We start from the raw sequence: 22,486 nt of genomic DNA on the forward strand, positions 1-22,486 counted from the left end.
GATAACTGTAATGATGATGATGATGATGTTGGTGATGATGATGATGATGATGATGATGATGATGATGATAACTGTGATGATGATGATGACAATGATAACTGTAATGATGATGACTGTGGTGATGATGATGATGATGATGATAATGGTAATGATCATGATGGTGATGATGGTGACTGTGATGATGATGATGATGATGATGATCACATCATCATCATCATTACCATCATCATCATCATCACAGTCATCATCGTCACAGTTATCATTATCATCATCATCATCATCATCATAGTCATCATCATAACTGTGATGATGATGATGACCATGACAATGATAACTGTAATGATGATGATGATGATGTTGATGATGATGATAACTGTGATGATGATGATGATGATGATGATGATGATGATGATGATGATAATAACTGTGATGATGATGATGACGATGACAATGATAACTGTAATGATGATGACTGTGATGATGATGATAATGGTAATGATGATGATGGTGATGATTGTGACTGTGATGATGATGATGATGATGATGATGATGATGATGATGATGATGATAATGGTAATGATGATGATGATAATGGCAATGATGATGATGATGATGATGATGATAATGGTAATGGTGATGATGGTGACTGTGATGATGATGATGATGATGATGGCAATGATGATGATGATGATGATGATGATGATGATAATGGTAATGGTAATGGTGATGATGGTGACTGTGATGATGATGATGATGATGATGATGATGATGATGATGATGATGATAATGATAATGATGACTATGATGATGATGATGATGATGATAACTGTGATGATGATGACTGTGATGATGATGATGATGATGATAATGGTAATGATGATGATGACTATGACAATGATAACTGTAATGATGATGATCATGATAATGATGATGATGATGGTAATGATGATGATGGTGATGATGGTGACTGTGATGATGATGATGATGATGATGATGATGATGATGACTATGATGATGATGATAACTGTGATGATGATGCCTGTGATGATGATGATGAGGATGATAATGGTAATGATGATGATGGTGATGATGGTGACTGTGATGATGATGATGATGATGATGATGATGATGATAATGATAACTGTGATGATGATGACTGTGATGATGATGATGATGATGATGATGATGATAATGGTAATGATGATGATGATGATGATGATAACTGTGATGATGATGATGACGATGACAATGATAACTGTAATGATGATGATGAAGATGATGTTGATGATGATGATAACTGTGATGATGATGGTGATGATGATGATGATGATTGTAATGATGATGATAGTGATGATGGTGACTGTGATGATGATGATGATGATGATGATAATGATGAATGTGATGATGATGACTGTGATGATGATGATGATGATGATGATGATAATGATAACTGTGATGATGATGACTGTGATGATGATGATTATAATGATAATGATAATGATGACTATGACTATGATGATGATGATGATGATAACTGTGATGATGATGACTGTGATGATGTTGATGATGATAATGGTAATGATCATCATCATTACCATTATCATCATCATCATCATCATCATCACAGTTATCATCATCATCATCATCATCAAAGAGCTTTAAAAGGTGGAAAAAGGCAGAAGAGGTGAAAGAATAAAGGCATAAAGAGCTTAAAATGGTTGCACACATGCTGGAGAAGGAGCATATCCAAAGATCAAAATGTCCCCATAAGGATGAATGGGAAAATGTCTGACAAACTCCTGCAATCTTTAAAAAAACTGTAATGGTTATGGCCAAAATATGTAAGTATGAAGGACAGGAAGAGGTCTGAAAGAAGGTCTTAAATGTCTGAAGGTCTGAAAGAACTCAAAAAGATGAAACATGGCTGAAAAGTTTAGAGGTGAAAGGCTAAAAGAGCTTAAAAGGGTGAACATTTTGATAGCTGAACATAAAATTGAATGTTTTAAAGAGTTGAAAAGGCAGAAAGATGAATATCTGAAAAAGCTGAGAAGGCCGAGAAGCTCTGGAGTAAGGGGGGTGAAAGAGCCTAAAAAGGTGAAAAAAGAGTGAAAAGTTATAGAGTAAGAGATCAGAAAGTGCGTAAAAAGGTGAAAAAAGACAGAAAATGTGGAAATTTAAATGCAGAGAGGGCTTAAAATGTCTGCCCACATGCTGCAGCAGGAGCAGAGCCAACGTCGAATATGTCCCCATAAGGAATGAATGGGAAAACACCTCCCAAACTGATGCCATTTTAGAAAAAACTATGATAGTTATCACCAAAATATTGGTATGTGGAGTTACAGGAGGAGTTGCTGAATGCGGTCATGTTATTTATATTTCTAGACAGTGCGAAATGAGGGCACAAGGAGTTGGAATGACAGAAAGATGAATATTTGAAAAAGATGAAGAGACAGAAAAGTTGAAGAGGGCTGAAAGAGTTTAAAAAATGTGACATTTTCATAGCTGAACATGAAGTTGAATGTTTGAAGGAGTTGAAAAGGCAGACAGATGAATATTTGAAAAAGCTAAAAAGCTGTAGAGTAAGATGGCTGAAAGAGTTTAAGAAGGTGAAAAAAGACTGAGAAGGCAGAAAAGTTGAAGAGTAAGATGAAAAGTTAAATGCAGAAATAGCTTAAAAAGGTGAAAAAAAGACTGAAAATGTGTAAAGTTAAATGCATAAAGAGCTTTAAATGGCTGCACACATTCTGCAGCAGGAGCAGAGCCAAAGCCGAATATGTCCCCATAAGGAATGACAGGGAAAATGCCTCCCAAACTCCTGCAGTTTTCAAAAAACTGTTGACGGTTATGGCCCAAAGATGTATATGTTATGAAGTTGGAATGGTGTCTGTAGCTCAAAAGAAAGACGAATATTTTAAGAAGATGAAAGGACAGAGAAGTTGAAGAGGGTTGAAAGAGTTGAAAAAGTTTAACATTTTCATAGCTGATCGGGAAGCTGAATATTTGAAGGAGTTGAAAAGGCAGAAAGATGAATATTTGAAAAACATGAAAAGACAGAAAAGATGAAGAGGGTTGAAAGACTTTAAAAAGTTTAACATTTTCATAGCTAAATATGAAGCATAATGTTTGTAGGAGTTGAAAAGGCAGATAGATGAAAAGGTAAAAAAAAACTGTAGAGTAAGAGGTCTGAAAGAGCTTAACAAGGTGATAAAAGACTGAACAGGCCAAAAAGGTGTACAGTAAAATGGCAGAAACAGCTTAAAAAGGTGAAAAAACACTGAAAAGGTTGAAAGTTAAAGGCAAAAAGAGCTTAAAATGGCTGCATCGTCTATGTAAAGTAAAAGATGTGGGATTCAAATCCAGCTGAAGAGAATTCTCTCTCCAGTGTTCCAGCTGCTCTCCAATCAAGTGATTGTGTCACTCACTCTCGCTGACGCAATACACACGCATTCTACAGATACACACGCTGGAGAAGTAGCAGAGACAAAATGTCCCCATAAGAATGAATGGGAAAATGCCTCCCAAACCCCTGCGATTTTACAAAAAAACGTAACTGTTAGGGCCAAAATATCTATATGGTGAGTGAGGGGAGACATAGCCGAACTCGGTGATCTTGTTTTTATTTCTGGAAAGTGATAAATGAGGGAACAAACGCAAGAGACAAATCAGGTACCGTCTGCTGCCTTTCAGAAATTTAGGCTCAAAATTAACATTGCGGCTTATGGGGCGGCTTAGTGACTTCTTGTTGCTCCAGGGCTTCCACATCCAAAACTGTAAGTCGTACATCTGAAATGAGACCATCACCTGAAAGCCAACAAGATTTCCTACATTTCTATGTATACATTGTCCATGTTGATTGAAAGGTTTTGGATCTAAATCAAGCTGAAGAGAATTTTTTTCTCACTTTTGGAGCTGATCTACACTCTGGGGTGCAGCAGTTGATGATGTCACGCACTCTAGCTCACGCAATACACACCCATTATAAAGTCAGAAGACGGGCTAAAAGTTCTTCAAACTAAAACTGTGATTAGTCCCAAATCGTACAATATCTTTAAAAACTGAATACAAGCCCAGTAGTTCAAGGTTTTGTGACTCTTTTAAAGTTGGAATGGTGTCTCTAGCTCAAAGCATGAGGGAGAAGAAGAGGCTGAAAGTCGAGGATTTTTGAAGAGGATTTGAAGCTTTTCCCATTTGCGGCAATGTTACATTTTTTTCATAAAAAGCTGAATTTATGAAAAAGTTGAAAAGCTGAAAAGCAGAAGGCCGAAAGAGCTTAAAAAGCTGAACGTTTTAATAGCTGAACGGTTTCAATAGCTGAACGTATGCTGAAGTTATAGCTGAATGAAATTTGAAAAAATCCCCATAAGGATGAATGGGAAAATTTTGCATAAAAAGCTTAATATTTCAAAAAGTATAAAAGATAGAAAAAAAGAAAAATACAAGCAGTAATGTCCTTAAAAAGCTGCACATTTTGATACTTGAATGGTTTCTGTAGCACAAAAACTGTAGGAGAAGAAGCGTGTCAAAAAACGTACGGAATCATGAAAAACTTTAATAAACGAGAATAACAATAGTGTACTGAATAATAAAGGATCCAGCTAATAATGGGTGCAAGCTAACAGCGACATCTATCTTATCGTTTCGTAAATTACTGCTGTAAAAAAAAAACAAAAGCAAATACATAGATGCTCTAAAAAAATAATTATTTCATTATACCGAGTCGTCCTGCTCATGCCAGCGGAAATCATACCAGCGGTTGCTGAACTGGTATCCTGGCTGGTGACGTGACATTCCTGACATTCTACGTTGCCGTGACACCCTGGCTGCTGCGGTGAAGCCCCGCCCCTCCCACCGTCAACAACTGGATTCCAGCTATTTGTAATTTTTCGTCAACTAGCACCGCTAGCCTGCTAACGATGATTCATTGCGTTCGCAAAAAGACCACTTAGTCACCGCGCACGGACGCTTTTCCGTTTTGGTTCGCTTGAAACACACTCTATCGACAGTTTGCGCCGATGTGCAGCCAGCGCCAGCGAAAGGACCGACGAGAGCGGAGAGATCGCCTTGCGCACCGTCCTTTAGCCGCCTGTGAGACCAGCTAACACGGCTAACACCGTACGTTAGCGGGCTGGCTGACAGCTGGTTCGGTTAGCTCCGTGCCTTTTTTTGACAGTTAACGAAGCCGAGAATTACTCCCCGAAACAATGACTTGTCTCTGACATTGGTGAGTTTATTTCCTTTGTTATTGCCTCTTTATATCGAGCATGTCATTTTTGTTTTGACTCCCTTGCTGTGCGAGCTAACTGTCTGGCTAACCGTCGGCTTGTTTGTAGCAGCAGCTGCACTGAGCCACGCCTGGACCTTTAAATTAGCGTTTGCGGCGGCGGTATTTTGCGCGTCAGTTGCCTTTTACAATGCTCAGTTTTCAAGCACCTAAAAGAATTCCACTGCTATGGTTCACAGAGAGGACTGAGGCCCAGTTGGTTGTCACATTGGAGTAACCAGAGCCCATAACTAGCAAGGTGGGTCGACTCTACGGTGGTGCCATTGAGGAGGATAGGTGGGGGAGCCATAAGTCAACTAGCCCATGCACCCCTGGTTTTGACCTGCCAGAGCTGCCAATATGATGCCGGTAAGTGCACACTCCTGGTATGAAGATGTAATTGTCTTTTCCTTTTATTCTGTCAAGATTAGTGCCCTCAAAGGTAGCGATTTGACTGCACAGTAATGCCCAAACTACAGCCTGTGTGCAAGGTGGAAATCATCACGCTCCGTGTCATTTGGGTGGTCATGTGGTTCCTCAGCCCCATAATTAAAAAAAAAAAAGTAACATATAAATGAAGAGTCTGATCCTCTGCCTATTGACACACACTAGTTGCAACTTCCAACAAGATTGTTTATCTGCCCATCAGGCCTTCCCACAGCCACTCAGCTGTTCTGCAGGTGTGATCAGTTCAGATCAGTGATAAAAAGACGTTATCTGATGTACAGTATCTCTGGAGCATTAGTCCGTAGCTGGCGGAAATACATTATTTACATGTTTATGGTTACGGTCTGAAACATTACAAAGAGGAAATGTACACAGTGCTGAACTAGTTGAGCAGGAATTGGAGTGTACCTGAAACCTTTTTGCTTTCAGCTAAAGGAATTAAATAGGGCTGCAGCTATTGCTTGTTTTCATTAAATGTGTTGATTATTCTCTATTCAGTAAGCTGTTTGGTATATGAAATGTCAGAAAATGAAGCAATATTTTGTCCTGCACTCAAAGATATTCAGTTCACTATCACAGAGGAGTAAAGAAACCAGGAAATATTCACATTTTAGGAGATCAGAAAATGATGGCCTTTTTCCCCTTAAAAAAAACAAATGATAGATTGTCACAATCGTCAGCAGCTCATCGATAAATCAACTAATTGTTGCGCCTCTTGAATAAACTGTTTTCCTCATGAGATGTTACCAAATGTGTTCATTGTTGAAAAAGCAGAATTGCACTACTGTCATCAGAATAGAAAAGGTAAACTTGATACACTCTATTCTTTCTTTAATAGTTATGAATGTGCGATGAATAATGTTGAAACTGAATATACACTTTATGTTAATCAGTAGATACAGTAGGTTTTGGTTCATGTCGAATCAAGAACTAGTTTCATTCTGTGGTTTGTTGTAATTGTTGAAGATGATCTGAGTCACGAAGAATAGAGCACCTGAATGGCAAGCCTGTTATAGTCGTGCTTTGTTGGGACCTCTTTTGTTATCGTTAGAGAATGCAGCAATGGATTGTGGGAGAAGTGGTTGTGGCCCTTTCGGCCTTCAGGGAGAGGAACATGAACTCATGCGCAGGATGAGTTTACAGTAAGGTGTCGGTACAAATGGAGGCGGCCTGTCGCCTTTCCAAGCGATTTTGTTTTGGTGAGAATACAGCGTCACTGACGTCTTCTTTGTCCTCATTAAACGACTCCTTCGGAGAGGTGTGTGAGCTTACAGGAGTACATAGTGACAGAGAAGTAACTCCAAATTCGCTGCAGCCGTCTCAGGATTGACTGCGATGGTAGCCGCCGTGGACGTTTGTACCCTGTGGCACCAACAGGCTATCAGAGTCAAAGAGCCAGTCGAGCAGAGAGGCAGCCCTGCACTTGGATCCCGCGTGACTCCGGCAGCCAATGAGGCCGCAGCAGATCTAGGTCTGTGTGGCTGCGTCGACTAATGCTCTGTTGTCGAGGGGAACTTTTGAGCTGAGTAGATTGTCAAGTGGCATTAATCTCACCCAGTGGAGCCGGGCAGAGTGTGACTTACAGAAAATGTAAACATTGCATCTTATCGTCACTCTCGCCATTTTTGGAGTGGTGTGTTGATTTTAAAATGACGTCAGCTAAGCTGTCACAGTTATATCATAGACCACTCGAAAGTCAGGTGTTGTGAGTTCAATGTATGTGATTGTTTTTGCTGGACCTTTTACCCAAACTCACTGTCAACAGATGAAAATTGTCAGTTTTTGATTTATTTAACAGTCCCTACCTGTTTAAGATTGTAACATCTCTTTTCTTGCTGGTTAAGGGAGTATTCATTATTAATCAGATGTTCTTAATGCCGTCCTCTAATACGCATCAGTCAGCGGTCAATCAGAACGACACATCCCTTTTAAACCGAGGGTTAATTCTCACAGGAACCTTGTACATTCTCTTTGTCCACAGTATAACATCAAATGTCAAAGTAGTTTGTGCTTGATGGCTATGAGACACATAAGCTCTACTAGATTAGTCTGTAACAGCAAAGCCAGTGTAGTTCTTACTTGGGTTATCCAGCTTAATAAGAACATCTTTTTTAAAATTTCAATTTGAATCTGAGACATCTTCTCTGCACCACTGTCCAAGAGTCCAGCTAAAGGAAAGACGTTTAAATTTCTTATGGATTTGTGACACGCAACAGTATTATTTTTGTCCAGTTTTCAGACACCCCTAGCTGGTCGGCTGTTTCACTTTGTTTCACATCATTTGTCACATCATTGCCTCATCGCTCCCTCCATATGGTTCAGTGCTATTTTAGCCACACGGACAGATGTTTGGCTTATTTTGCCTGCATGAAATGTCTAGACTTCACAATCTTTTCTGTGAGTCAAGAATGTCAAAAGCAACCGTGTCATGTGCCAGTGAATAGCTGTCTTGGATCGAGTTATGATTAAGCTATTTGTGTGTTTGTGTCCAGCCAGACGATGAAGCGCAATCATTCCTCACACTGATCCTAGTGTGTTTGTTGACCTAGTTCTTCCACACATATGGGCTCGCATTTGGTTTTGAAATATTGAACTATCAAATATACTTCTTGGCTCAATGAAAGGTAGTCATCATGGCACCATCATTTCTTCAACCACAATGCAATGCCATTTTCCTCTTGCAATAAAATTATTGATACACTGGCCTCCAATATCATTTTGATTGAAACATGCAGGCACTCCAGACAGATTCCCCTGACACTTACCAGAGTCAGTTCTTCATGTTTTCTTGTGGTGTACACGTCTGTTGATTTACATTTTTGACTTGATTTACATGATTGAAAAGAATTTAGTGAGCCATAGTTGAGTCCTTACTTTGAATATTTTAACCCCAGAACTGTTCTGCTTTCTTGCATTTCAGCCTTTTGTCAGTTGGTGGCTATTGTACATTGGAAAGAGGCACCAAGCCGAGACTTTTAAAAGTACTTAAACATTGTTTTGTCTCAGTTATTTTCAAATTCTGTTATACTGACACTGCACTGCTATGAACTGATACATAATTCCTGCACTTTGCCTTTTTAGGGATATTTTGTATCGTAGATGGACAGTTGTCACGATGTATCGTTTGATGATTGTCTTGCATTGTTATACTATCGTTATCGAGATTGGCAACGAGCAAAAGTCATTTCTAGGCACACAAAACATAGGATAATGTATCCGTGCTGGTACAGAAAAGGTCTTGGAAAATACTTAATATCCATTGAGGACATTGTATCGGTTTAAGGGGAAGATACTGAAAAGGTATGAAGCTTTATTAATGATTATGACAAACTTGCAACTAGAGTAGATACATTTGGAAATTGAATGTATTCCTTTTTGTCTTCTTTGGCATTTGTGGTCTTTTCACAAAAAGAAAAACTGTCATTTAAGTTTGTGCTCCCAGGAAGCAATCTGCCTCATTGTGGGTGAATGAGTGACAGGCTTTGTGAGAAGAGATGACTGTTTGAATCATCCTGCTGGAGATCAGGCCAGCCAAGCATCCCTGTTTCATTCTCACAAGTGAAATGATAAATGCCCTAATCTCCAGATGATTCCCACTGTAGCATTATGCTTCAGACGAGAGGGATGCCGTTTGCTTCCTGTCATGTACAGCCAACATACAGTACAAGGAAGATCCCTGTCTTGCCTTCACATGATAGCGCCCTGACCTGCTTGCCAGTCACAGCTGTGGCCAAAGTACTCTCATTAGCATGGAGGCGTTGGTGTTGCAGCCGCTGGCACAACCGAGGGGACGATTTTCCAACAGAAGGACTTGTCTCCACCCTGTGACTCCCTCTGTCTCCCTCTCTTTCTGTCTTTCTCTTACTGTTTGTTTCTCTCTAGCTCTCTCTCTCTCTCCCCTCCCTCCCTCTCTCCCTCCCTCCCTGAATTACACATACAGCTTTTTTTTTTTTTCCTCCCAAGTCTCCTCTGCAGCACTTTTCAGACACACGCACCGCTGTCTGTTCCAGAGGTCCGCTCGGGATGGCATAACAATTAAGTCTCATGCCTGTAAAAGCGGCAGCGCTATGATGAAGAGGTTCGTGACTATAGTGTTACGTGGCCTTGTTAGCCTCTCCAAGGAAAACCCCATTTGGGCAAAGGAGCACCACCGGCCACCGAAGAAGGAGATCAGGAGGAAACGGAGGGCGGTCAAAAGAGCCAAGACCATGGGCAGACGGAACTTAGTGAGGGCGGTTGGTATTTCTGCAGTGGTCAGTCAGCTGGATCACTGGAGTTTCTGTTCTCTACATATTAAACTGGATTTAGGGCTTGACAGTGTATTGATGTATCATTATTGTGATGTAGGTCTATATGTCCCCTTAGATTTTAGATATCGTGTTATGGAATAAGTGTAAGCCTTTACTGGTTTTAAAGGCTGCATTACAGTAAAGTGATCATCCCTGCATTGTTGCAACATCACTGTGGAGGTATTTGGTTAAGAATATGATGGTATTTGATTATGTCATCCAGTCTTTGCATTCACAAGTGCTTTTAAGGAGATTTGAAAATGTGAGATATATATTGTGTTTTTGCGGTATAGCTTAATAATTTTAGCCATATTGCCTGGCCCTACATAATTTAGTTGTTTCTATTTATGTGAAGGTATCTGTAAGAATATTCAGCATTGAGTTTTTGTGATCAGTTTAAATTTGGCCCAAGTTGGTTAATTGCATGTCCAGATTCGGGATTCACAATGTGGATTTTTTTCACCTGTTACGATAACTGCTATAACCTTCTTCTCCGGGCCAATACCAATTAGATAAACAATTTTTTTTGTTGTTGTTGTTGGTCAAAGCTCATGGACTTGGAACATGTTTTGTTTTGTTTTGAAGTCATGAGAGCAACAACAGCCTACTGCACTTCTTCTTCTTCTTCTTCTTCTTCTTAAACCAGGTTTAAAGGAGCATGCTGCCACCTAATGTATCAGTGTGTAGATGATGTCAAGTGAAAGCAATTATGGCTCTGTACTATCTATCCATATTACCATAATATTACTGACTATGATTTCACTGATACCAGTATATATACGTGGGTTTGTTCCGGTGTGCTCTGGAGGATCTACGATGTACCGAATTACTTGTTGCATTGTAGATTATGATGGACTGTTTTATTTTACAGTATTTCCCTTATTGTGTTCTCCCATTGAATACTATTATAAACTGTAATTGTAAACAAGAAAGAGATTCCCACTAGAACAATTTCAAATAATGCCATCAGACTTATCTGTATTCACACTGACGTTGTTGCTCGCTTCACTGGGCTGTTTTGTGTTATTTTTCCTCATGTACCATGTCGTATCTTATTATGCAGCTGGTAGCACTCCAGGGCCCCTTGGGGATTAGCAAAGTAATTATCTATCAGTAAAATGTGAACATAACTAGTCTCCAGCTTGCACTTTGTGCTTTTTTTCCCATTTCCTTTTTGTTGTTAATGCTCTTGCACATCAGGTCCCATAATGACATCCATTACTAGCCTACGTCGACCTGAAGATGTTTTAAAAGGCAACATGATATCACGGATGGATGAAAATAACTTCTTCAGTTCTGGTGCTATTTTACCGGGGAAGGTTTTCGGAATTTGACAAAATATGAGACTCATAATCAGCCAAGTGAAGTCGCAGAGGCTCCCAAGTGCAAGTGACCATATTGTTTCAGTTAGGCCGCTGCAGAAAATGTCAATGAATCATACAGTTGCACCATTACAAAGGATGAGTCACTTTGTCTCAGAGGAACTCCCGGAGCAATGAGCTGTAGGTGGCTTAGTGACTAAACTTAATATTATTATGCGACCGTTATAACAGTTATTGTGGCACTACATGCACCCTTAGGACACATGAACAGTTATGAATCAGTGACACCTTATTGCGCTTTGCATTAGAGTACTCATTTAATTCTACATAATGAAATACCCAAACTGCAGCTGATACGTTTACATTTGATTGTAAACTGCCAAGTGGTTCAGATGTTGGAGGGTTTTGTTTTTTTTCTTTTTTCCAATTTGTAATCGATTAGGTTTGACATCGTAGTGTCTGGTATGACACTGTTTTGTAAAATTTTTATTTAACCTTTATTTAACCAGGAAAAAAGACTCATTGAGATTAAACATCTCTTTTACAAGAGTGTCCTGGCCAAGACAGGCAGCAGCATAATCATACATACACACAAGCACAAGGTAGACATAGACATTAAAGAAACTTAGCATCCAAAACAGCAACATTTGAAGGTCAGCTACAGTAATAACAGCCTCAGGCAAAACATCTACAACCAGATGTTTCTGCCTCCAGGTCATCCAATTTCACCTTAAAAGAGTTCAACGAGACCAACTCATTATGTTTCAAAGTTTTTTGCAACATGTTCCAGGCAGAGGGTGCAGCAAACCTAAACACTTTCTTTCCCAGTTCAGTCCTGACTTTTGGGACAGACAGCAAGAACAAATCCAGAGACCAATAATTATAAGTCCCAGCATTACTTCAGTTAATGTAGGACAAAAGGTAAGAAGGAGTCTTGTGAGTCTTGCTAGCAAGTGCTGTAGTTGTTGGTATGGAGTGGTTGATTACTGGCTTTTCTTTGTATTTTACTTACTCTTTCATCCAGTTAGGGGTTTGACAGTTAGTCTATTAATCAGTTAGTGGATGTAAGGAAAAGGAGTGGCTAACTATTTTGATGATTCAATAATTTAAGTCATTTTCTATATCAATGCCACCACCGCACCTGACTCCAATGTTTGGTTTGTTATCAGGCTTCAGCAGAACTTGATGATGAGCTGATGACATGCAGGACAGGGAGCCCCCTAGAACAGGATTGAGAGACGCTGCACTAAAGGATCAATCCATTAATCAATGAATCATGAAAATATTCAGCAGATTAATCAGTAATGAAAATAATTGTTAGTCACAGCCTGGGTTAATAGCACACTACTGAAATGTGAGTAATCCAGATTTCCCTTTCCTATTTCCTTCACTGACAATTCGCTGAACTCACACCGAACTCACATAAAACCCACGACAAACTCTGTTTTTTCAAGCACGGCTACTGTTTTGACTTTATTTTGAACATCCCTCTAAACTCTTGGCTTTGTTATTGATATTCTCCATCACAGTCTCACACAGCCCTGTGTTTCTGTAGTGACACAGAAAGTGAGGTCTGTCACATGAAACAGGAAGGCACTCCTCAGCCCCCCAGAGTGCTTTGTGCCACTGAAAACAATGAAAAAAAAAATCTGCCTGCCACCGCACAAGTAAAAACACACATGTAGATGTGCTGTAACACTGAATATACAGGAGTTCATATTAGTGCATTGGCTTTTTCTTATGTCCAAAAAAACTGAACTACAAGAGCAAAGGACAGATCCAAACAGGCTAGATGGTAAACATAACCACATTAATTGAACCGAATATCTGTTAACATCACAGTTTGATGAAGTTACTTTCAGTAATCATTTACTGTGTCTAGAGGACGTAAGAGGACATAATCCACTGCTCCTCTCATCCTGTATATTGGCTTTATTCAGCCAAGATATGGATTAATCTCATCATAGGATCCATATAGTTAATTAGCCCCTCACATTCTTCAAGTGAATCGGTATTTTTATGCCCTACAGATGTATTTTACCCAGAAAGTCAACACTTTGTACCGACTGAATCTTTTTAGATATGTTTTTTATCAGCTTTGACCATCTGGATTTGGGGATATTTGTTTTGCTTTCCTAATGTTTTCCTCCTTTAGGGGTAACATTTGACATGCTTTGGAAATTGTGTGTGTGTGTGTGTGTGTGTGTGATGGGCGACTTGAGCTGGCTGCAGTCTGGAACAGACATGTTGCTTGCTTGGAAAGCAGTGGCGTCGTGTGTCAATCACATGGCATTTCTGGAATTTAGCCCATGTTTGATGCCTCAGCTTGGTCGCAGCAATATATCGATATTATATTGTTATCGTGATGTGAGACTATGCATCGTCTTGGTTTTTGGATATCATTAGATCAGGATATTGACTGTTTGCATTACAGGTGTTTGCATTACAGTAACGTTATATATATTTTTTCTGAACTTCCCAGATTGTTGTACTGATATTTCTCATTGTGTCAATATTTTTTGAAAGTGCAAACTGTCATCCATACAATAGTGTTGCAATATCGATATCAAGTTATTTCATCAAAAACTTATTATTATAGATTATAGAATATTGTGACTTGTTCCTCTTTGTGAAATGAAACCATGCTTTGAACTGTTTCTTCTTGTTGAAAGCTTCCAGCAGTGTAGATGCATGAGTTTGACGTCATTGTTTTGCAATGCCCAACTGTCAGAAAAACAAACCGGCATCAATGAAAATGAATTAAGCTCAGAGGCACTCGATTCTGAGGGATCGGCCAAAGATGGCTTGCTATAAAAAGAAGCCCCACCTCTCATAAACATTTCAGTGTTTGTGATTATGGTACTAACAATTATGTTAATACCGTGTGGGCCACCAACCAAGCCTGGAGTTTCATCTGTAGAAAAATGTAATTTAAATCAGAATCCCAATCTTGGGGTAAAAATTGATTTTTCCCAAATCGTTCAGTCCGTTGAGCTGGTTGATTAAGCATCCAATCATTTCTGCCCTTGTATCCAGGCTGAAGGCACAACCTATGCACGCAGTGCCGTATGGATAAGTCCAAAGGTCGTATACACATTGCAACCACTTTGCTTCGACAACATACTGGTATGCTTAGGATGTTTGTAGAGGTAGTATTGCATAGTCTTAAAGCTGCAGGTACAATGGAGCCTTTGCAGCCCTCTGAACTAATTTTGGTCCTAACCCTACCATCTGTCTTCTGCCTCCAGGCCATTACATTTAGCCATTTAGTAGCTCGCGTTAAGGCTAGAGCTGCAGTTTCCTTGGATGTCCCTCAGCTGCTGAAAGTTATATTTTATGTTGAGAACTTAGAAAGTGTGTAATCTTAACTTTTTTTTTCTCTCTTTATGTGAGTTCCAGACAGAAGCATGTGGGGGCTTGTTTTGCTATGCCTCACCTCCCAGCCTAAACTGTATATCTTCAACGCTTTGGCAGGCCCTAATCATAGACAACAGAAATGAGGCAGGCACAGGCATGAGTCCAGGAGCAGCTCAAACTAACAGTCGTGGCTGGTGGGCAGTGAAATGTAGCGTCAGCACACTGGGCTTTGTACGACGCAAGAGTGGGCTAAGCTTCATCTTTAAAGCACACCGGCAGACAATAACCTTTTTTTCTTTTTTCATGTTTTCACTGTGACCATCAAACCATCTGACCATCTCCCTCCAGTCTCCTCCTGACTGTTTTTTTTTTTTTCCTCTTTCAGATGATATTGACGGTGTACCTCAGCGATGGGGAACAGGCTGTGACTGAGGTACCCATCACCCCTGAGACGACGTGCCGGGATGTCGTCGAGTTCTGTAAGGAGCCCGGCGAGAGTGGATGCCACCTGGCTGAGGTCTGGAGAGGCAACGGTAAGGTCATGTTCAAGAGGAAGAACAAGGAGGTGTCAGGAAGATGAAGTCACCTTAAACTCCACAGTGACTGAGTTTGACACTTCACTTACAAGCAGAAGAATTACATTTTATGTGAAAAACAAGCTCTTCATTAAAGAAAGAAAGCTGAGTTGGACTGTGCATGTCTACTTGAGTGAATTTAAATTATGGAGAAGCCAGAAATAAGGCAAAAGTTTCACACTTCAGAGAGAGTCAGAGCAGTTCTCATTCCGATCAGATATTATCTGACTGGACTAATTCACCTAAAGTCAGGTCAGAAAAGAGTTACATGCTTCTGCAGTCCACTGCACTGTCACAGCAGATTCCTCTTGGTCCAAGCAATTTGCTCCCATCACCACAGTCGGACTGACATACCCGGTGTTCTCAGCATTTTTCGCTGAGGGGCCACTCCCCTGTTGAAAACAACATCCCAGCCGAGGGCTTTATTAACCCACGTTATGCAATCGTGTTCGGCTGGTGCCTGACAATGCAGCTGTCTGCCCCCGAAACCTCCTAAAACCTCTCTGTCTTTGTCTCCGTCTCTCTGGGTCCTGGCCTCTCTTTGCCATCCACTTGAATTGTTTTGAAGTTTAAGTACACGTCCATCAGTTCTCTTACTTATTACACCTTTATCTCAAGAAACAGTTTTAGCTGTGGATATAAACTGTCACAAAGTCAAAATGTTAAAATAGTTAAAAAGTATTAACCCTCTAAGTACTTTTACCTCCAAACTGTACTCTGCCAAAATAGTTCAGTACATTTATTTCCTGTAAACTTGTTGTGTTGTCACATTAAACTAGAGTTTGCTGTTTAACGCTTAATTTTCGTCTGAACTCCCAGTTGTGATGTGTTTAGCTGCATCAGCTGCATTAGCTGTTAGCTCCATTGGCCAAACCCAGTGCATGACTCTGCTGCCTGCTAACAGCTAACAGAAAACTATCTTTCAACACAGATTTTGTCCTTGACAATGCAGCATTATCAGGGAAAAAATACAAGTCTTCCCATGCTTATAGTGAGTTTACTGCATACTTTTGGATGTTAACGTATCATATTTGCTCAGTTTTGTCATTTGCTAAGCAAAAGTTAGACAAAGTAAGACATTACATACAAAAATCCTTTTTCGTCCCAGAGGCATCGCAGGGAAGATCTCAACCAGTCCCAAACAGATTGTTATCCCCTGAACAACGTGCAGCAGTCTGGAACTGACATCCATCATTCTCTGAGATCCCAGTTTTTCATAAGGATATTGGCACATCACTTAATTCTAAAAAAAACTCCATGCTGCTGTGAAATAGCCAGCTGTCAGCATGAAGTGGCTTACACTATAACTTTTCCTCAATGATGTTCTTTAATTAATAAGTTGTTGGGTTTTTTTTTTTTAGAGTTGTTTCAATCTTACATGTGAGCAAAACTTTTAAATGGCAATGCAGAATTTTGAATTTGACTTATTGGACGAGAAAACTGATTTAGATCAGTTGTTTCCATTATGTTTTCCATCATTTGAACTAATCAGTCTTTTTCATTAATGTCTGTGTCTCTGTAGAGCGAGCGATCCCCTTCGAACACATGATGTATGAACATCTGCAGAAATGGGGGCCTCGGAAACAGGAAGTCAAGTTCTTCCTCCGGCATGAAGATTCACCGACTGAGGGCAGCGATCAAGGTCAGTATTGTGACGCCTCTGCCTGGTGGTGTTTCTGCTCAGTGAAGTCTCTACCTGAAGGAGGGTGCAGGGTGGAGTCTGACGCCTGTTCTGCCTGGCTGCTCAACTATAGACGCTGGTGTCAGTCGATGTTTGTCTCTCACTTTGTCACCCTGCCTGTCTCAAGTCTTTTAGGTTTAGGTGCGATTGTTTTCATGCCTTTTTTTACACCTTCATGCACTTAGACAGTACATTCGCCCTATACTCACACAGCTAACGCACCAAAAATGCTGCGGATGGACAGACAGAAGAAGCTTTCAAGCATCAACATTCTTTAGTTGGTTTAATATCAGGTTGACACGCATCTTTTTGGATTTGTGTTGATAGCATAGCCTCATAAGATGCACCCAAGCGTAACATCAATAAATACAACTAGGGCCTGCCCAAGATCAGTAGTTCAAATGATGTAATTTCACTGGAATTTAATTAAAGTCAGCATACATGTGTAGACACGTAAAGGAAGCACACACAAACTTAACAGGTGACAGAGAACTATTATGTATTTGGAACTTGGCTGCGTAGGAACCATCAGATACGAAGTGTTGAAGTATAGCAGATGTTTTCCATCTTTTCCTGTGAAGTTTTAAATCATTTACTCTCATCTTTCCATCAGGCCTTTCTTATAAAAAAAAGTTTGAGTTAGGTGGCTTTAGTCAGCAGTGCTTGTCCCAGTTCTTAAATCCCTCTGTCAAGTGCAATCAAGTCAGTGAATTTTCCAACTATTCCTGACAGTGGTTGTAGCCTCTAAATCTGCAGTTGTCTGCGTGTGCACACGCTCGGCTGTGCACACTCGTACGTCTCTGCCCTGCCTGTGTTTGTGATGGTGGCTGTTTCTTTTTTTGCAGGGAGTCAGCAGTCTCAGGATCAGACGAGTCGCAGAGGTGGGAACACTGGAGAGAAGCACAATGAGAATGGGGTGAGACTTCATTAGCATTATCTAAATTATGTTCAAATAGAATTTAACCTACAATAACTTAATGTAATTCGGAGCCCCCTTTCACAGATGCATAAGGGCTATGATGAAAATTATATGTAAGTTTATGTTAGTGCCTAATAATATGCAAAAAAATCATTTTGACAGATATTGCAATGGCGTAGTGAGTCAAGATTTTAATTTTAGGTTGTTTTTTTTTTCACAAAAAAGGAATATAAAATGATGATTTTTGCTGGGGTCTGTACCAAACAAGAATTCTCCCTTATGCCTGGAGAATTAATATTGCAGCTTCAAAAATTTGCAACGTGGTGGTGGTGGAGAGAGGGAAGTCTAGCTCGCATTAGCTATCCCTCTTTCATGGTTCCAGTTGTCATGATGGCAAAGGGCCAGACTGCCAAAACTCACAGAAGTGGGTTGCTCCTGTCACCCAGGAACTGTAGTGACATAATGAACTATTTTTAGTTCCCACCTACACAGATGTTGTGCAAATTAATCAGATGTGTAAACAAAGACAAATAAACACAGCGCACATGGTATGGACAGATTTAATTTCAGTTTGACTGAAATGGTGTGAACATGGTTAAAAGTATACTTCAGATCTCAGTGGCTTTCAGAATGCTCAGTTCTCTTTTTTGAACTGGTTTTACATTAAGGACTTCTTCCATGAGTTCAGCTGATATTCCCGCCCTCTGCAATGTAAAAGTGTCAGTATCTGTGGAAACATAATGATTTTGATATCATGCCAGTGTTTGAGAGTAACATCACAGTCTGTGGTCTGGTCTCGGACTGCTTCTTTTTGCACTCACTGCCAGTAGTTCCCTGTCAGGTGAACCCAGTGTTGTGAATCCTTAGCTTCTAGCTTTAGGAAGTGTGTGTACTAGGAGATGTGAATGACTCTGATAAGAGCAGCCTCTGGCGTGGCATCCTTTCTTTCTCCGACCGCCTGTCCTAGATTTCACAATAGGAAAGTGTTGCAGTCAAGGAATCATCACTAATTCAACCTTAAGGGTGGAGGGAAGAATCCAGTGCAGCAGGAGATGGAGGGGTTCTGGTTTTCTGTTTTCAAAAAAGATTGTAGCACAAGAGCACCCAGAGGCATTTCCTTTTATGAGCCTGAAAATTCACAACTTTGGAGCCTGTGTGCATGTTACAGAATTATCAGGAGGTCACATATATTTTTATGGATGTAGAAATTGGTTATTGATCGATTCTCCAAGTGATCGTCTCTGTTTGAATACCACTAACCTGTAAAACCTGCACCAGAGCATGACAAGTAAAAACAGCCACTTATCATCACTACTGGTTCATTCAAAAAGGAAAACATTATCAGTTGCATGGACGACTGCTTAACCTCCCAAGTGCCAAGGCTCATTTGTGTCCAAGTTTTTTCCTAATATCTGATTTAGAGGATTATATCAGTCAGCCTGCTGGATGATATAACGGCCCCTAAGAGGATCATTGCTTTGGCTTTTCCACGGCCCGCTGCCCAAACCCCAGGGGCTTTCTCTCCACCAAGCAGAGCTGATCATCCTCTGAGAGGGACGCTGCCTCATAAAGAGCAGAGGTGCCTCGAGGGTAACGTTGAAGTGATCACATGCATCAAAATTTTTCTATTTAATGTCATAGTTTGAGCTTGTTGGCAGTGTTGAAAAATTGGATTTCATTTTTGCAAGAGCTGAAATAATTAGTCTTTCAACAAAACAAATGAAATGTCAACTGTTTTGGTAATCGATTAATCATTTTAGGGATTTTTTAAACATGAAAAGTGTTCTGTCTGACTCCAGCTTATGAAATGTGAAAATATGCTGTTCTAGTTGACATTTATGATAGTAAATTGAATATCTGTTGGGTTTGGACATTGCCCAGAATTATTAGAACAGTCTTTTTTATTTTATTTCGCATATTGATTATATAGGAAAATGATTGACCCATACTGTACTCATTGTATCCCAGTGTGTGCATATTTGCCACAATTAACATTTGTTGGAACAAATGTGTTTTCTATTGAAGTACATTTTATTGTCTTTTGTTGATTTGGTCTATAAAATGCCATATATTAATGAAAACTTATGGTCACAGTTTCCTTATGATAAAGAAGACATAAAGATGAATCTAATATAAAAGTAGTTGCTGAATATTTCCTGCTGATCAGTTAATCCAACAACTGTGTAAGTTGTTTAAAATGTTTTGCTCTTCAGAAGATATTTCAAGAGTGATGGTCCTAAATAACTGGGTTCTTTTACTCTCAACCATTATCCTGATGATCATTTTGATAATATAATTGCAGCCGTAGCGATTGCTCTCTCTCAATTTCTGACAAGTACGAATCCCCAAAGTCGTTGGAGGGAGTAACATACACTCCCAGTTGCAAGGCTGTGGCTTGTCCCTCTTCCTGCTTCATCTGCTCAGTCGGGTGTTTCTCCAACTCCCTCTTCATCACTGTCTGAGGGTGTGTGTGTCTGTTTCTCCCTCGGGTGAATTGCCACTGATGCAGTGGTGCCTGAGTGCATCTGAGCGTGGCTGCTGTATGTGTGCCAGTGGCTTCCCCCACTCTCCCCATCTAGACCTCGGTTGAGTCATGTCCGTGTCCCTCCCCCCTTCTGAGTCTTCCCACACATTCCTCTATTGAAATGCTTCAACAAATCCCAGGTAGGAAAACGCTGTCTGAGCCACACAGAGCAGAGCAGCAGATGCCGTGTCCAGGCTGAGTGTCCTCAGAGATGAGATGATGTGCGACATGTTGCCTCACTTCACAATAGCATGAAAGTCCAAATCTTTTACTCTCGGAAAGAAACATGTTTTATTCAGAAGATGAGTAATGAAAATGTCTGCCTCTTCTTATCGACGAGAGGCAGTTTATACAATGTTTGTGTAACTTTTTCATGTCATGCTTATTTCGCCTGGGGCCTCATTACAGAAACTCTCCAAGTGTGAAATCCTATCTCATCTCAGTTTAAGATGACAGAACTTTTGGTATTAAAGAAACATGTGTCCTGTGTTCAGGAAAACAATATCTTATCTCAAGACAGGAGTTGAGTTATTTTATAAACCGTCAAAACTGATGAATTTCCAAAGTCAGGAATCAACTTAAATAACTGCCAAAAGGGGAGCAGAACTGTAGTCAGTACGGCAGTAAGTAAATGGGGAACAACAGGAACTCTAAATACTATGTTTCAAATGCTGCTCAAAATAAAATTGGGGGTAAACCAAATGCTGTTTCAGCATGTTGGAGAAGCTAACACTGATGTTAGCCATTTGGAGAAGCTAACACTGATGTTAGCCTGTTGGAGAAGCTAACACTGATGTTAGCCTGATAGAGAAGCTAACAGGCTAACATCAGCTATGAGTTAAGGAATTGCTTCTATAATAGCAATTAGGATGTTTTTCTGTTGTGTGACCCCTGTTATTGCTTGTGTTCAGCTTTGTGCAAACATGTCTGGGATCACATTGAACATAACATAGACTCAGTCGCATATATTTCTATTTTGATGTCGTCATCCTTTGCTTCTTTCTAACATCTTCACTCTCTCCAAACTCCTTTTCTACATTTCTCAGTCTGCTAGGAGATGAAAAAAACAGCATGACATTTCCCGCATCATCTCCTCCCTCTTTTAACACACTTCCCAAAGGCAAAGGCTGGGAGCGCTTGAGCATTTCAGTACCACTTGTAGTTCAGGGGGATTGGTATTCAGTGCTCATTCAGTATGCCGTTTGACTGAGGAGTAGTCAGTTGGTGTGTTGACTGTAGCGTCTGCGATTTCGAGGAGATTCGGGAGTCTGTTTGGGGGAAAAACAGATTTGAATGTGATTTCCATTTTTCCCTTATCCTGTGAGCTCCTGATCAGAACATGGGTGCTGATTTCTGGCTCAAAAGGAGGACTTCATTGAAAATGTTTATGGAGGTGAACTGGTTTTTTTTCCCTTGCTTCATTTAAAGCTGAACTGATTTAATGTTTAAATCATTTTTCCTAAGTAAAATCCCAAATACTTCATTGTGTGGGAATGTTAGGATTTGCAGACTTTCTTTTATCTTACTTGTTAACTTAAGAGATCTTTGATTCTAGAAATAAAGCTTATTATGGCTCCAAAGCTAGACGCAAGTGAGTGAGAGGGAAAACAAAATGGAGGTGTGGAGAGAGAATGGACTCTTCAGGATAGCAACTTGATGCTACATAAGCCACATTAACTGTCCTCTAGGTATTCGGATTGCATTGTGGGTAATGTAGGCATCATGTTTTGAAAACTATGTTGTGGTGGGTCCTTGAATGTAAAGAAATTGGGCCCTGGTCATTGAAGCAACATGGTAATCTGGTGTTGGACTGTATGTTGGGTACACAAAGCCATTTAATGATATCTTTATTATCTAACTCTGGAAGTTTCTGGAACATCCAGGAAGTAATTGCAGTGGGTTTAGTAGATCAATGCATTGGAATTTATCATCAGATTATTCACAGCCACATGACACGTTGCCCTCAGAGCATCTCATCACAACTAATGTCCTGTCATAATGATGCGTGGAGCCTTGTTGTGGTGGAAGGAGAGCCAGGCTCACTGCTGTCTAGTCTCCTGCTGTGTGACCCTCTGGCTGCTGAAGTCAGACGTCTTTTAACATCATTGCTGC

General features: G+C 40.1%; 1 protein-coding gene and 1 pseudogene across 2 annotated transcripts in view; one reads left to right on the forward strand and one right to left on the reverse strand.

Annotated features, from left to right (window-relative positions):
- Window positions 1-751: 751 nt before the first annotated feature.
- LOC119012084 lies at window positions 752-1,366 on the reverse strand (annotated as a pseudogene).
- Window positions 1,367-4,792: 3,426 nt separating this feature from the next.
- ppp1r13bb (protein phosphatase 1, regulatory subunit 13Bb) overlaps window positions 4,793-22,486 on the forward strand; it is a 28,635-nt gene continuing 10,941 nt past the window's right edge. The window contains exons 1-5 of one of the 2 annotated variants that reach the window (XM_037086717.1): window positions 4,793-5,221; window positions 5,461-5,629; window positions 15,061-15,208; window positions 16,773-16,892; window positions 17,777-17,847. In XM_037086717.1, the coding sequence (XP_036942612.1) occupies window positions 5,621-5,629; window positions 15,061-15,208; window positions 16,773-16,892; window positions 17,777-17,847 (348 nt within the window). In that variant the 5' untranslated portion in view covers window positions 4,793-5,221; window positions 5,461-5,620. The remainder of the gene's footprint in view (window positions 5,222-5,460; window positions 5,630-15,060; window positions 15,209-16,772; window positions 16,893-17,776; window positions 17,848-22,486) is intronic. The other variant, XM_037086716.1, reaches the window with a different exon arrangement.

Source organism: Acanthopagrus latus, chromosome 22 (assembly GCF_904848185.1).
Source record: "Acanthopagrus latus isolate v.2019 chromosome 22, fAcaLat1.1, whole genome shotgun sequence".
Taxonomy (NCBI): Eukaryota; Metazoa; Chordata; class Actinopteri; order Spariformes; family Sparidae; genus Acanthopagrus; species Acanthopagrus latus.